General features: G+C 51.4%; 1 protein-coding gene and 1 pseudogene across 2 annotated transcripts; one reads left to right on the top strand and one right to left on the bottom strand.

The window, feature by feature from the left end:
• The first annotated feature begins 1,911 nt into the window (after positions 1-1,911).
• Positions 1,912-4,265, top strand: LOC103642807 (receptor-like protein 2; annotated as a pseudogene).
• A 2,023-nt stretch (positions 4,266-6,288) lies between these two features.
• Positions 6,289-10,150, bottom strand: LOC100285057 (uncharacterized). Of its 2 annotated transcripts, none has more exons than XM_035963083.1 (4): positions 9,962-10,150; positions 8,794-9,262; positions 8,563-8,702; positions 6,289-7,231 (listed from the first exon to the last, which is right to left on the bottom strand). In XM_035963083.1, the coding sequence occupies exons 2-4, from the start codon at positions 9,213-9,215 to the stop codon at positions 6,540-6,542; spliced, it is 1,254 nt and encodes a 417-aa protein (XP_035818976.1). In that variant the 5' UTR covers positions 9,216-9,262; positions 9,962-10,150; the 3' UTR covers positions 6,289-6,539. The 2 variants fall into 2 exon arrangements, with proteins under 2 accessions (XP_035818976.1, NP_001241816.1); NM_001254887.2 differs by having other exon boundaries at positions 6,329-7,231; positions 8,794-9,342; positions 9,962-10,140.
• Positions 10,151-15,268: the final 5,118 nt, after the last annotated feature.

Raw genomic sequence — 15,268 nt, forward strand, 5'->3', positions numbered from 1 at the left:
AACGGGTCGCGGCTCCGGAACTCGCCAGCCTCGAGAATTCCAGAAGGCTGCTCCGCTATAATTCACCGGACATGTCCGGTGTGCACCGGACTGTCCGGTGCATCCACGGAGCAACGACTACTTCGCGCCAACGGTCGCCTGCAACTGCAATAAATGCGCGCCAGAGCGCGCAGGCGTCAGGCACGCCCATGCTGGCGCACCGGACAGTGAACAGTGCATGTCCGGTGCGCCACCGGACATCGAGGCGGGCCCAGAAGTCAGAACTCCAACGGTCAATTTCCAACGGCACTGATGACGTGGCGGGGGCACCGGACATGTCCGGTGTGCACCGGACTGTCCGGTGCGCCATCGAACAGACGGCCTCCACCAACGGTCAAGTTGGTGGTTGGGGCTATAAATACCCCAACCACCCCACCATTCATTGTATCCAAGTTTTCCACTTCTCAACCACTTACAAGAGCTAGGCATTCAATTCTAGACACACCAAAGAGATCAAATCCTCTCCACCTCCACACAAGTCTTTAGTGAATAGAGAGAGAGATTTGCCGTGTTCTTTTGAGCTCTTGCGCTTGGATTGCTTCTTTTCTTTCTCACTTGTTCTTGTGATCAAAACTCCATTGTAATCAAGGCAAGAGGCACCAATTGTGTGGTGGCCCTTGCGGGGGAAGTTTTGTTCCCGGCTTTGATTTGAGAAGAGAAGCTCACTCGGTCGAAAGGACCGTTTGAGAGAGGGAAGGGTTGAAAGAGACCCGGCCTTTGTGGCCTCCTCAACGGGGAGTAGGTTTGAGAGAACCGAACCTCGGTAAAACAAATCCGCGTGTCTCACTTCATTATTTGCTTGTGATTTGTTTTCACCCCCTCTCTCGGACTCGATTATATTTCTAACGCTAACCCGGCTTGTAGTTGTGTTTATATTTGTAAATTTCACTTTCGCCCTATTCACCCCCCCTCTAGGCGACTATCAATGACCGTATGGGAGCTTACCATTACTATAATCGCACCATATCAAGAACCAGTATCACAAGATAAGGAGCATGAAAGATGCTACGATAGGTTCGGGGAGATCTAGGTCGCCGTCTCCCAGTCAACTATAGTTATAGAGGATCGTCGTCATCATCATATGATGTATTTATATAATTATTTTGTACATAACATTTATTATGTAATAAAGATGTGGCATTGATTTCTGTACCATGAGTCATTATATGTGTGAGACTTGATTCTAATACACATTGAGACGCACCTGGGTTTGGCCTTAAATCCGGGTGTGACAAATCTAAAACTTTGACTAGATTTTAAAATTTGTATTAAAATTTGTTTCTCTAAATAGATTTACCGTGAAAATATATAATGATGATTATTAGTGTCATAAATATCATAAATATTGATATTTTTATATACATTTGGTTAATGTTGATATTGTCTGCCTTCGCAAAATGCGGACGGGACACATACCGAGGTTTGTCTCCACGGTAACTTGGAATCGGATATTTGTTTAGTGTGTACGCTGTACATCATGTTCTTTGTTTGGATAACCGGGTCTCTTGAGTGGGGGATTAATTAAAAAAAAGTATAAGACACGAGCTCTTAGTAAAGAGTCTATCTCTACATAACTTTTATACATATTCTTTCTTAAATATATTTATAACTAGGAACGTGCCCGTGCGATGCCACGGAACACAAATTGCGACCCTCCAATGGACTTAGGGCCCTGGCGACAGGCGGCGTGAGTACAATAGTGACGGCAAAATATGTGATTATTAAACATAGATACAAAACGATATAAATATGTCTACCCAAATAGATTGAAATGGAATCACACAAATAATTTCTAAAGAGTAAATATATAATGCTTAATCATAAGTAAATAAGTAGGTTACATCATTAAGAACACAGGAACCTGATGAAAAAGTTAACTTGTCTATGGTGGTGAAAGCTCAGAGACTGCATTGGGAATCCAGATTCGACATCGACAACACAATATCCACGCTTCAGAAAAGGTATCCAATAATTGAAAGATCAACCAACCTGCTTCCTCTCATCTTCCACGACCCATGAACAGGGTGCGGCTAGAGCTTCGAGATGCTGGAGCTGATCAAAGCATTCTGAGCTCTGTGCCGGCTGGTCCATGGAAGAATAAGATAGACACCATGCGGCCACTCCACTGCCACTCCTCACGGAACAACAGTAGAGCAACAGGTGGACCATGGTCGGCACGATCGTCGCTTGCTCTTGCTCTTGCTCTGCTGCCACTGCTCTCCCTGCTCTCTCCCACCGGCTGTGCGAGCAGCACGGAGCAGGACGGGGTCTCCCTCCTCAAGTTTCTCCAGGGGCTCTCGCAGGACTCCGGCCTCGCCACTTCTTAGAGGAACGACACAGACTGGTGCGCGTGGAAGGGCATCACCTGCGATGCCGACGACGCCGTCACAGAAGTCTCGCTGGTTTCCCTAGGCCTCGAGGGCCGCATCTCGCCAGCGCTCGGCGAGATGCCTAGCCTGCTGCGCCTCAACCTGTCGCTCAACTCCCTCTCTGGCGGCCTCCCCGCGGAGCTACTGTTGTCCAGAAGTGTACTCGTCCTCGACGTTAGCTTCAACAACCTGAATGGTGATCTCCCCGAGCTACCATCTACGTCCGCCGGACAGGAACGACAGCCTATCAAGTTACTCAACGTCTCAACTCTCAAACAACCAGCTCATAGGGCAAATCCCGCCGCTCACACTGGAGGGCATGACCAACCTCGTCGCTCTCAACGTGAGCAACAACAGCCCCACCGGAGAGATCCCCAGCACCATCTGCGCCAGAACGCCATTCCTGTCGGCGCTCGACCTCAGCTTCAACCAGCTCAACGGAAGCGTGCCCATGGACCTCGGCCGTTGCTTCGCGCTACGAGTGCTCAAGGCCAACCACAATGAACTCCACGAGACTCTGCCGGACGAGCTCCACGACGCGACCTCTCTCGAGCACATCTCCTTCCCAAACAACCGTCTGCAGGGAGCGCTCAGCGCCGAGCATCTAGCCGAGCTCAGGAGTCTGGTCGTCCTCGACCTCGCGGAGAACGAACTCATCACGGGCGGCATCCCGGACTCTATTGGGCGGCTCGAGAGGCTGGAAAAGCTTCGCCTAGAGCACAACAACATGTCCGGCGAGCTGCCACCGGGTCTGAGCAGTGCTCGAGTCTCAGAACCGTCATTCTCCGGAGCAACAGTTTCCATGGAGACCTGAACAACGTCGACTTCTCCTCCTTGCCCAGGATAAAAGTTCTAGATTTCATGGACAACAACTTCACCGGCACAGTCCCTGAGAGCCTGTACTCGTGCAACGACCTCATCGCGCTCCGACTGTCCTCCAACGGCTTCCACGGCCAGCTCTCGCTGGGGATCGGCAGGCTCAAGTCGCTCAGGTTCCTGTCCCTGACAAACAACTCGTTCACGAACGTCACGAACGCTCTCCAGGTCCTCAAGAGCGCTCCGAGCCTCACGACTCTGCTGATCGGTGCCAACTTCAGAGGCAAGGCGATGCTGGAGGACGAGACGATTGACGGCTATCGGAGCCTCCAGGTCCTGTCCCTAGCGGACTGCTCGTTGTCAGGAGAAATTCCTCGCTGGGTGTCAGGGCTCGAGAACCTGCGATAGCTGTTCCTATCTAGCAACCGACTCACCGGCCCGATCCCGGCCTGGGTCAGCGGCCTGAGCCTCCTATTCATTCTGGACGTGTCCAACAACAGCCTCGCGGGGGAGATCCCAACAGCGCTGGCGGATCTACCGATGCTGATGTCCGAGACGACCGTGGACGACGACGACGATGGTGGGTCTTCGAGCCAGGCCACGTTCCCGCTGCCCGTCTACATGACCGCGTCGCTCCAGTATCACAGGGCGAACTACTGTCCTAAGCTGCTGAACCTCGGTGACAACGGGCTCACCGGCGCGGTGCCGCCGGAGATCGGCCACCTGAAGGGACTCACGCAGCTCAACCTGAGCTTGAACAGCCTGCGCGGGGAGGTTCCACAGGCCATTGGCAACCTCACAAACCTGGAGGTGTTGGACCTGTCCAGCAACCGCCTGACGGGCGAGATCCCCAGGGCGCTGGAGAGCCTCCACTTCCTCTCCTACTTCAACGTCTCCAAGAACGACTTGGACGGGCCTGTTCCGGCAGGAGGCCAGTTCTGCACGTTCCCAAGCTCTAGCTTCGCGGGGAACTCGAGGATGGAGGCGGCTGCGGGAGCGGGAGCGGATCTGGCACTAGGCATGACTCGCGAGCGAGGATGACATCGCAATCGGACGGTGGAGATGGACGCAATCGGACGGTCGAGATAGAGGCGGGGGCACGGTTGTGCCTGGTCTACACTATCGTCTTAAGTATTAGTAGAGATTTAAGGGTTTAGAGTTGTACGATACAGTCTTTAGCTGTCTTTTATACTTAAAAAAACAATTAAAAGGCTCTTAGCAGTCACAATTGTAAATAGGGTAAACTAGACACGTAAACATGTCTTATGCGTCTCAGAGGGATAAAGAATTGAAGACAACTTCACAAAACAGATGAGAAAATTGGATTTGCACCTATATCTAGTGGGTATTGCTAAATGTCATCAGATTTGTGGGTTTCGTTATGTTGTCCTTATGAAATGATACATACACACATTAAAGCCAAACATCGAGGTGTTCCTAATCCTTTCTTTACATTAAACTTTTTTATTTAAGCAACTACATTAAAGCGTATAGTTTAATAGAATTATCATGTTAATATATGATTAATATTTAAGGTGCAAAACTTTTAGTTCATAGGTACCATTGCCAGTTTCATGTTCAAATGTGCTGCATAGACTTGATATTTGCAAAGTCACGCAAGATTTACTCGAAGAGGAGTTCATTTATAATCTCAAGAGTGCACCGTGTCTCAATGGGCTGTATTACTCTGCTCATTGCTATTCAGGACTAAGGGCATGTTTGGTTTGTTACCTCAATTGCCACACTTTGCCTAACTTTTCTGCCTAAGGTTAGTTATTCAATTTGAACGACTAACCTTAGGCAAAGTGTGGCACATTTAGACACAAACCAAACATACCCTAAGTTGTATACGCTTTATTTGGCCATGCCTAATGACGTTACTGATGGATGTTGCATGTCATTTCTCTCGTCTTGGCTTTTTGCTGGGTTCCATGGCACATTGCAGATCTCATGGACATGCGTACACCACTGACAATTGTTTGTTCACTCTTTACCCTTGGTAGATCCTACTGTCAACTGTCAATTCTTCGATATGTTCACTACTTAGTACCTATACTTCCCAAAAGTTATTTCTAGCTCTCACTTTTTTCCGTTTTCGAATGATTGATAATAAATATAGACATACATACAAATTATATTTATAGATCAATTAATGGATGCATGTTTATCCTAAAACAAATTATATTTTAGGATGGATCATAGCAAGTCTGTGTGTTCAACACCGATTGCTGCATTGTACCGAGATGGCTAGTCCATTGATTCCACTAAAAAATAGAGCGCACTTTGCAGCACCCTACCCAGCACATTGACACCTAATTTCTTCCATTCAATATGGAACATGACATTCACATTTAAACTCTAAGGTTGGCTACTGTTAGAGTGCTGTATAGGGTTAGGGGTTTCCCTCAGTTTCCTGTTTCCCCATGTAGTCTTTATTTGAATACTTTAGTATTGATCTCAATTCATATGTGTTGAGTTGGATTAGAGTGTTAATTAGCTTAAATTACACCTCAATCCACATCAATACACAATCTACATCAATATATGTGGATTAAGGTCAATACTAGAGTATCCAAACTAGACCGTAATGGACTTTAGCCCCACCTAACACTCTATATAATATTCACCTAACTCAGGATTAGAGTAGGTCTATAAATGTTACAAGCGGGAAACAGAAGCAACTGAAGATAACATAAAATTACACATGTAGCACCCATTCCATTCTAGGCTACAAGTTATGATATGGCAAAAACAGAGATGCAAGTCATGCAACCAGATCCAACAATAGTTACAGCACATCTAATGGAGACCACGCTCACCCTAGAAGCCTGCAGCTATACCCAGCTCGTGCTTGCTGCATCTTTGCGTGTAGGGTTTTGATGTGTTTACTAACAAGCCAGCGTCTAACAGATCTTTTAGAAACTGAGGGGCTAATGTTTGAAGAGGCCTACATCATTGCCTCGTGACACAAAACAATTCTCTAGGAAGCCATTGAGCCAGACCTGACTACATCAGCATATGCACAAACCATGACCTACAGTCCTACACTATACTTGAAAATAAATGGTATAAAAGAATAGAGAACAACGACACTACACTATTTTGTGGTTTAATGCCGCATTGCTCCGATCAACCCAAGTACCAACACAGTTACGCATACATCAACTCTTCCGTCGTGATGTAAATTAATCTACCCGTAACTGGATCTACATAACTGAACCAGTAATCAGTCTACAAATGGGGCATGACAGAGTCTATATTTGTCTGCTCAACAAATGTGCATGGCAAACAGCCATCTGGTTTACATCCCAGATTTCACCTCTGGGCTCCTCTGGTTTGGTCATATGTGCTTGGATATGGTGCTGCCGGTGGTGGTGGAGGTGGTGGCGCTGCATTTGCAGGGCCACTGCTCGGCTGAACTTGCGCAGTAGGATATCCGGCGCTACCAACGGCACCATACAGGCTTGCGGCGTCTGTAGCTGCACCACTGCTTATTGGCTGTGGAGGTGCAGCATAGGAATAATTGGGCACTGCACTTTGCGCATAGCCTGCAACTGGATAGCCAGAATAACCTGCATATGTGTAAGCCGTGGCAGCATCATAAGCATAGGGATATGCTCCAGCCTGGTTTCCTTGCTGATATGTCCCAGCTTGGGCTCCCTGTTGGTACGCCCCAGCTTGGGCTCCCTGTTGGTACGCCCCAGCCTGGGCTCCCTGCTGGTACGCCCCAGCCTGGGCTCCCGCTCCCTGCTGGTACGCCCCAGCCTGGGCTCCTTGCTGGTACCCCCCAGCCTGGGTTCCCGCTCCCTGCTGGTACGTCCCAGCCTGGGCTCCCTGCTGATATGCCCCAGCCTGGGCTCCCTGCTGATATGCAGGGGGGTAACTGGCATATGCACCTGCATATGGGTCTGTAGCTGCTGCTGGAACCGCTGTAGCTTGAGCTGTCCCAGGCTGTGAAGCTGTCACCTGTGCACCAGCTGCATGCCCTGTTGCTTTAGCCACAGCTGCTGCTCATTGAGAAAAAAAGGGTGGAAATAAAATATCAGAGTATGGTATTATGCAATTAATGAGTAAAATATGTACATGTATATCTCAAGAAATTTCATGCGCATAAAATTATCATTTCAATTTCTCGTAAATTGCATATGCAAATGTTTTCTTTCTGTACATTAGAGGCCTTGAGCTACAGACCAGTTTCCTATTGTCATATATGCTTCCAGCTATGATATTGAAGCCCAAAATAAAATGCTTGTTATATGAAATTTGGCAAAGCTTAGGGAACATATCTCCTCAGGTGAATCTGAAAAAGAAAACCTAACACTCACTTCCAGTTAAGCTGCACCACAAAGATCAGGTGCAGCAAATTTGCTAGATAAGTTGAAGCTTAGTTTAGGCCAATCACTTTTGATGCCGCATCGCTAACGATAGATTAGTATGCACTAAAGCGCAATAAAATCATGGACAATTTCAAATGATTGATACGTAACTTATGCCTGCCTTTCTACACTGTAAACAACACAATTATTCATTTCCAGAGGAAAATATGGCTATGTACTTTATGCCGTGTCACAAAATTGAACTATAATGAGAACCAGTCATACAATGGCAGTGGTTACTACACATTGTACTGAGCTACTAACACAGAATGTAGACTGGTGAACAACAGACTCAGTTTGTTCCTATATTCACTCTTCTTAAAAAATGCCAAGCTGGATATCCAACTAGACATTTCAAAAGCAATCTGCATGCAACTGCAACTATATTGCATTATTACATTAGACGCCCCCCCCACACACACACACACAAAAAGCAGTGCTCTGCAGCACACAATGGGCAAAAGTTTTATCTTTGCACTACGCTTTATCCAAATACATTCAATCCACATGTCGTTAACCGAAGATGCAGTGATGGCATGTATTGGGCCAATAGTAGGAGGGCGGGTGTTCATTCCAACAGTAATCCATGGTGAGACATTAGGCCTACAGTTCAGCCTATTGAGGATCTATAGGCCATGTATGCGGAGACCCAGATTCACCTCCACTACCCTCCGCCCCTACTAAGACGGCAAGACCTACAAATGATAACATCACATCGCAAATTCTGTTGAAAATAGGGAAATCATGATTCAAATGGGAAGCCTATGAGCGAGCAGTTTTGAGATTCACACTACTAGGACAAAAAAACTAGCAGTCTTCACAAACTAAACACAAAACAGATGGAATAAAAATAATACTGCTCCTATCTAGGTGTACAGCCCAGTAAGGTTCAGCTCAAAACCTAACAATAACAGGAATGAGGATAATTTGCAGGCCAACATCAAAAGGAAGAGAATATTTACCCTGTGCCCGTCTTTCAGCATTTGCCACATCACCTCGTAACTTCTCAGCTTGTTTAGTCATGGTCATCAAGTTCATTTCCATTGTCCGCATCTGCTCAACTTGCTTGATGTTTGTATTTTTCTCAAATTCAAATTGAGATCTTCCAATGGAAAGGGAAAAACATGACACAAACACATTAACACAAAGCTCAGGCAATTGCAAAAAATGTAAGAAGGAACATTGTCACAAACCGTAAATTAAGATGCTCTTTCCTTAGCCCATCTAGCTCAGCTAGCAATTCAGGAAGGCTTTTACTGTCACCAGAGGCAGAGAGTTTCTGTAATTCTTTATTCACATCCTCTGTCTCAAGGGTCAGCATCTGCCTTTCAGTAATAAGTCTCTTTGCCTCCATATGCACTTGATGAAGCTCCTTCTTCACCGCATCACCACTATGTATGTCTGCCTCCATTAATCTAATTCTCTCCAATAAATCTCTAATATGCAAATCAGTCTCTGTCTGAACTTCACCTAGGTGGGTGCGGATTATTTGCATCTCTTTCTCTGTATCAACAATGTCCTGCCTCAAGACCACATGGCTTGATGCTAACCGCTGATTCTCCATGATAAGCTTTTCCACTTCTGCAGTCTGCATGGCAAGCTTGTTCTCCAGCATCTCCAGTGTAGATGAAGACTCCAAAGGTGAGTGGCTAGAAAGGCTGCCTGCAGCGAAGGAACCATGGCGCATCAGTGCTGGAGCTTGGGCAGTCAGTCCATCTAGGTGTCCACGGTGAGCCATTATCCTGAAAATACAAATATTGTACATGAAGATGAAAACAAAAGGTGCTTTCAACAGATGCAATTAACAAATAAACACATACCAGGTCTATTAACATGGCACTGCCAGAGATTAGAAAAGCGTTTAGCAAACACTACACTCAGTATTTTATTTTAAAGATTGCAACTACTTCCTACTATCCTACTACATATTTAGCTCGTACATCATGTTCCAGGACATGTTACATGTATCAAGGAGCTGGAACGGTGAGCTTCCTATCCAAGGAAAAAAAACATTGCATTGATGCAATCAATGCAAGTATGTAAACATTTCATTCATGAATCCTAAAGAAGTGAGCATAAAAAAGAATAATACAAACACATCTCCCACTACAACGACATAAAAAAGCATCATCTAACTAAACCTAGATGTTGTGTCCTGAAAATCCATAAGTAGAATCTGGATACATAAAATCAGAGGCATGTCCAATAAAGGACATGAGTGTACACCTACACCCCGATAAAAGGTTTAATACATGTATAGACTTGTGATTATCAGATCCGAATACAAATAGCCAACAAGCTGAAGTTAGGGTTCGGGTCCTCAGTTTTGCGCAGAAAAGGGAAGAGAAGGAGCGGGCATACCTGGCGGGGTCGGTTCTCGCCGCCAAAGGCCCGAATAAGACCTGAGCAGCTGGGCGTAGGCCGTAGGGCGGCAGCGGTCGCCCTAGTTGGTTCGCGCACGCGAGGTGAACGAGAGAAGAAAGTGGCACGCGACTTGAACGGGAGAAGAAAAACACCAAGGCAGGAAGCAATCATTTTCCTTCTGGGCTGTTTACAGTTTGCTTCTCCGCGAGGGCTACTGGGCCGATATCTTCACGCGCATGACTAACGGAAAGGCAGAAAGCCGCCCATGAACCTGGCTCATCCTTTCTTCGTTTTTTTTGGCCTTCTTTCGAACTCTTCGGTATACATTGCCTCAGCCAATCAGACCATGCTAGAACACCTTCCTATTTGCATAGTGGTTCCTCTGAAATATATAGGGGGTGTTTGGTTTAAGACTGACTCCAGCAGCAACTTGTAAAGGGTCTTATACTCTAAATGTAGGGGATGGTCAGGTCCTTTATCCCTCCAACAAAAGACTCTAAAAAGTCCTCTAAAATTTAGAGGATGGCATGTGTGCGCTATCTATAGAGGGTGCTCTATACACTGTACATGTGTGTCAGATCTTTTTTGTGTCTGTACGCTCACATGGTGACGAGTAGTGTCGGCGTTTCGACCCCGGGGGGTCTCTGGACCGACGAGTAAATTGTCGCCGCGTGTCCCAGCCCAGATGGGTCGGCGCGAGACGGAGCACAAAGGGGGGAGAAACAGCAGAGGGGAAACCTGCGGCCTTCGTGTTGTCCTGCGCCCAGGTCGGGTGCGCTTGCAGTAGGGGGGTTACAAGCGTCCGCGAGGGAGAGTGAAAGAGAGAGAGACTGTCCGCCAGCCCGTTCTCCCGCGCGGCCAACCTCTTCGTACGAGAGCCCTGGACCTTCCTTTTATAGGCGTAAGGAGAGGGCACAGGTGTACAATGGGGGGTGTAGCAGTGTGCTAACGTGTCTAGCAGAGAGGAGCTAGAGCCCTAAGTACATGCCGTCGTGACAGTCGGAGAGGTTTTGACACCCTGTTCATGTGATGTCGTGGCCGTCGGAGGAGCGCTTGAGCCTTGTGGAAGGACAGCTGTTGGGGCTGTCGGATCCTTGCTGACGTCTCCTTGCTTCCGTAAGGGGCTGAGAGCCGCCGTCGTCATGGAGCACGCGGGGTGCCATCATTACTTGTTTACCGGGGCGAGCCAGATGGGACGCCGGTCTTGTTCCCCGTAGCCTGAGCTAGCTAGGGGTAGGGTAATGATGCCCCCCCCCCCTGTGACGTGGTCGGTCCGAGCCCGAGGTCGGGCGAGGCGGAGGCTCCTCCGAGGTCGAGGTCAAGTCCGAGCCCTGGGGTCGGGCGAGGCGGAGACCGTCTTCCGAGGTCGAGGCTGAGTCCGAGCCCTGGGGTCGGGCGAGGCGGAGTCCGTCGTCCGAGGTCGAGGCTGAGTCCGAGCCCTGGGGTCGGGCGAGGCGGAGACCGTCTTTCGAGGTCGAGGCTGAGTCCGAGCCCTAGGGTCGGGCGAGGCGGAGTCCGTCGTCCGAGGTCGAGGCTGAGTCCGAGCCCTGGGGTCGGGCGAGGCGGAGACCGTCTTTCGAGGTCGACGCTGAGTCCGAGCCCTAGGGTCGGGCGAGGCGGAGTCCATCGTCCGAGGTCGAGGCTGAGTCCGAGCCCTGGGGTCGGGCGAGGCAGAGTCCGTCGTCCGAGGTCGAGGTTGAGTCCGAGCCCTGGGGTCGGGCGAGGCGGAGCTTCCTATGGCGCCCGAGGCTGGACTTAGCTGTTGTCAGCCTCACTCTCTCGAGTGGCACAGCAGTCGGAGCAGGGCAGGCGGCACTGTTTTCCTATCAGGTCGGTCAGTGGAGCGGCGAAGTGATTGCGGTCACTTCGGCCCTGTCGACTGAGGAGCGCGCGTCAGGATAAGGTGTCAGTCGATCCTTGTATTAAATGCTCCTGCGATACGGTCGGTTGGCGTGGCGATCTGGCCAAGGTTGCTTCTCCGCGAAGCCTGTCCGAGCTGGGCCTCGGGCGAGTCGAAGGTGCGTCCGTTGCTCGAGGGGACCCTCGGGCGAGATGTGAATCCTCCTGGGTCGGCTGCCTTTGCCCGAGGCTGGGCTCGGGCGAGGCGGGATCGTGTCCCTTGAGTGGACGGAGCCTTGACCTGAATCGCGCCCATCAGGCCTTTGCAGCTTTGTGCTGATGGGGGTTACCAGCTGAGATTTAGGAGTCTTGGGGGTACCCCTAATTATGGTCCCCGACAGTAGCCCCGAGCCTCGAAGGGAGTGTTAGTACTCGCTTGGAGGCTTTTGTCGCACTTTTTTGCAAGGGGACCGACCTTTCTCGGTTGCGTTTTGTTCCGGTGGGTGCGCGCGAGCGCACCCTCCGGGTGTAGCCCCCGAGGCTTCGGAGGAGTGGTTTGACTCCTTCGAGGTTTTAGCGCGTTTCGTGATGCTTCGGTGGGTCTGGTTGTTCCCTCATGCGAACTGGCCGTAGCCCAGGTGCATAGTCAGGTTCCAAGTTCTCGGGCTGGTATGTTGACGTTGTCAATGATTTGGTCGGAGCCGGGTTTGCGAGAGCAGCCCCCGAGCCTCCGCACAGAGCGAGAGGATGGTCAAGGACAGACTCGGCTATTTTCATACGCCCCTGCGTCGCCTTTCCGCAAGGAGGAGGGGGGAAAGCGCCATGTTGTCCTCGGAGGGCGCCGAACATGGTGTTTCCAGTGAGTTGCTAACGGGTGATCCGAGTGGACGCCCGTGCCCCATTCGATAAGGGTCGGCTAGTGGCCCAGAGGCGCGCTCCAAAAGTACCTGCAGGTGATTTGCCGGAACCGGTCCCGTTTGATAGGGTCCGAGGGCTCGATGCCTTCCTCTGATGGGATTCCGTTACAGAATCGCTCCTGCTGGTCTCGGAAATGTCCTAGGGTACCTCGGGAGCGTAGCCCGAGCCTCGGCCATGTATCAGACGTACCCAGAGTCATCCCTCGCTCTGCGTGCTCTGAGGCGGCTGTCGAACCCTTCGGGGGCCAGCCTACGAACCCCTGATCAGTAGTGGGCGCGGAGCCCGAGTGGTCTGAGGCGGCTGTCGAACCCCTCCGAGGGGCCAGCCTTCGAACCTCTGACCAGTAGTGGGCGCGGAGCCCGAGTGCTCTGAGGCGGCTGTCGAACCCTTCCAAGGGGTCAGCCTTCGAACCTCTGATCAGTAGGAGGGCTTGGGGCCCGCTTCCTTCGCAGAGAAGGATCCCTTTCGGAGTATCCCCTTTCCCGGTCCCTGTAGCAAGAGAGAGAAAGGGGAAGAGAAAAAGGGATATGAATTTGAACGACGTGGCGTACCTTTTTGATGCGGTCATCATGGCGGAGGTGAAGCGTCGTCTGCTTCGCCTGCCAAAGGTGCCGCCTGTCCTGCCGCAGAGTTAATGCGACGGGACGAGTGATTCGCGGGGCAGCCGTTGTGCGTGCGCGAGCCATTCGAGGAACGGAACACGGGCGCGTCGTCTTCGCTCCGTGGGAGAGGGCTCTCTCGCTGTCCTGGAGGGGACGTGAGCCTGCAGACGACTTGACCGCTGCTTCCGCCCGCCTGCCGCCGCCATTACTGCCGACCCACTTTTGGCCATATCGACCGTCGCGCCTTCTCCCGCGGTTGACTGACCCGTGATCGACGTGCTCGGTTGGCACTGTTGGGCCATGCGCAGGGTTGCCTCGAGTCGCGGCACCGGCTCCGCAGTCGAGAAGGCGCGGTACTGGCGCAAGTGGCGGTGCAGTTTCTCGCACGTAGTAACCGACGCGCCGGTTACATGACGTGTGGGCCTGGGCCTCCATGCTGGATGCATCGGAGTTGAAAGGGTGCGCCCCTTTGGTGTGGTTGCATGCCACCTGCATGGCGGTCCGCCCTTTCACCCGCTGGTCTGGGCGAAAGTGGAGGAGTGCTTGTAAACGCTGGGCAGTTGTACGCTCCGCGCGCGGCGGTTTGGCTTCTTCTGCCCTGGGCCAACTTGCATGACGCGTGGGACCCAGCCCCCGTGTCGTAGGGGGAAGACCTTGGAGCGTGTTGGTGAAGACTCAGTCCGCGACGGCTGAGGACGCAAGTGGGGAGAGTCGCCTTTAAAAGGAGGGTGACCCCCTTGGATGGCAACCATGTCTTCGCACTCCCTTCATGCCTCGTGTCCTTCCACCTTCCGAGCCCCTGGATGGGGAGCGCCTGCGGTTCTTCCGTCTTGTCGTCGTTGGAGGAACGCAACTTCGCGGAAGTTGGTACCTTTCAGCCATCGCTCGGCTTCAAGGATTTTCATCAGGCAGCCCGGCTGCATCCCCTCGCCGGTGGTCACCCAAGACGGTGACCACCAGTTCGATGATGGGGAGAAGCAAGCCAGGCTGCGGCCTCCGCCCCGCCCTCAGCTTCAAGGATCTTCATCATCCTTGCTGGGGCGGAGAGCGAGGCGAGCCGGAGCTCTACCTCCCGCACGGGTCGGCGGGCCACCTCTTCTTCCAGCTTCTGGGGGTGGAAACCATCCTCCAGCTCTGCGGAGGAGGCGCCCTCCAGCCATGCCGGGGAAGGCGAACTGTTGCTGCCCAGCCAGGGTGCAACATTCTGTCCTCTGTCCTCGTTTTCGTGGCGAGGACGGGAGTGAGGACCTGCCGGTGCGCTTTGGGGCAGCCGGCGCTCGCTGGTGCGGTGTTGGTGGACAGGTGGTCGCCGCCTTCAGTGCTGAGGTGGTGGCAGCTGGAGAAAGCTTGCCCACCGTCTAGACCGTCAGTGCCACCTGCGAACCGACCTCCGACTCTTTGGCTTTAATATCTGGTTCTCGTCCCTTGAGTGGGGACGCGAACGAGAGCCTTCCGGCAGCAGCGTCCGTCCTGGGACCATCGCTGCTGCTGCAGAGGTCGTCGGCGAGTCACCAGGAGTTTGTCGCCCCGCAGGCTCTCCGATGTGGAGGTTGTTCATACCCGTGGGGGCGGAACTGGAGTTCCGTTTGTAATGGCACCTTGAGTGCCGGTGTCTGTTCATTGCGGCTGTCGAGGCCTGAACATTTATGTATTTTGGCGTGAAGCCGTGTTTTTTCCTCATTTCGAGCACTAGGACTCGCCTGTCGGCTAGCTGAACCGCTTAACCAAGCGTGAGTTGCCTCGTGTGAAGGTGACGAGTGAGGTATCCGTATCCCGGAGGCGTAGGAGTCCCTCGGCTCGGTCGGCCTTGCCGCCCGAGGCTTCTCTTGCTTAGTTAAAGAAACCCTCGGCCGCTCTGCGATGAGCTGGAGCCGGAGGCAGCGGTGCCAGCACAGACAGAGGCAGAGTTGGCTTGAAAAGAAGCTTCGTCGACCGGAGCCTGGCC

Source organism: Zea mays, chromosome 10 (assembly GCF_902167145.1).
Source record: "Zea mays cultivar B73 chromosome 10, Zm-B73-REFERENCE-NAM-5.0, whole genome shotgun sequence".
Classification (NCBI taxonomy): Eukaryota; Viridiplantae; Streptophyta; class Magnoliopsida; order Poales; family Poaceae; genus Zea; species Zea mays.

Excerpts from the sequence above, each read along its gene's own strand:
- LOC100285057 (NM_001254887.2), bottom strand. The coding sequence starts at position 9,338 with ATGGCTCACCGTGGACACCTAGATGGACTGACTGCCCAAGCTCCAGCA. Across the intron at positions 8,703-8,793 it reads AAAGAGCATCTTAATTTACG|ATCTCAATTTGAATTTGAGA; the intron begins GTTTGTGACAAT and ends TTCCATTGGAAG. Across the intron at positions 7,232-8,562 it reads TGCTGAAAGACGGGCACAGG|CAGCTGTGGCTAAAGCAACA; the intron begins GTAAATATTCTC and ends CTCAATGAGCAG.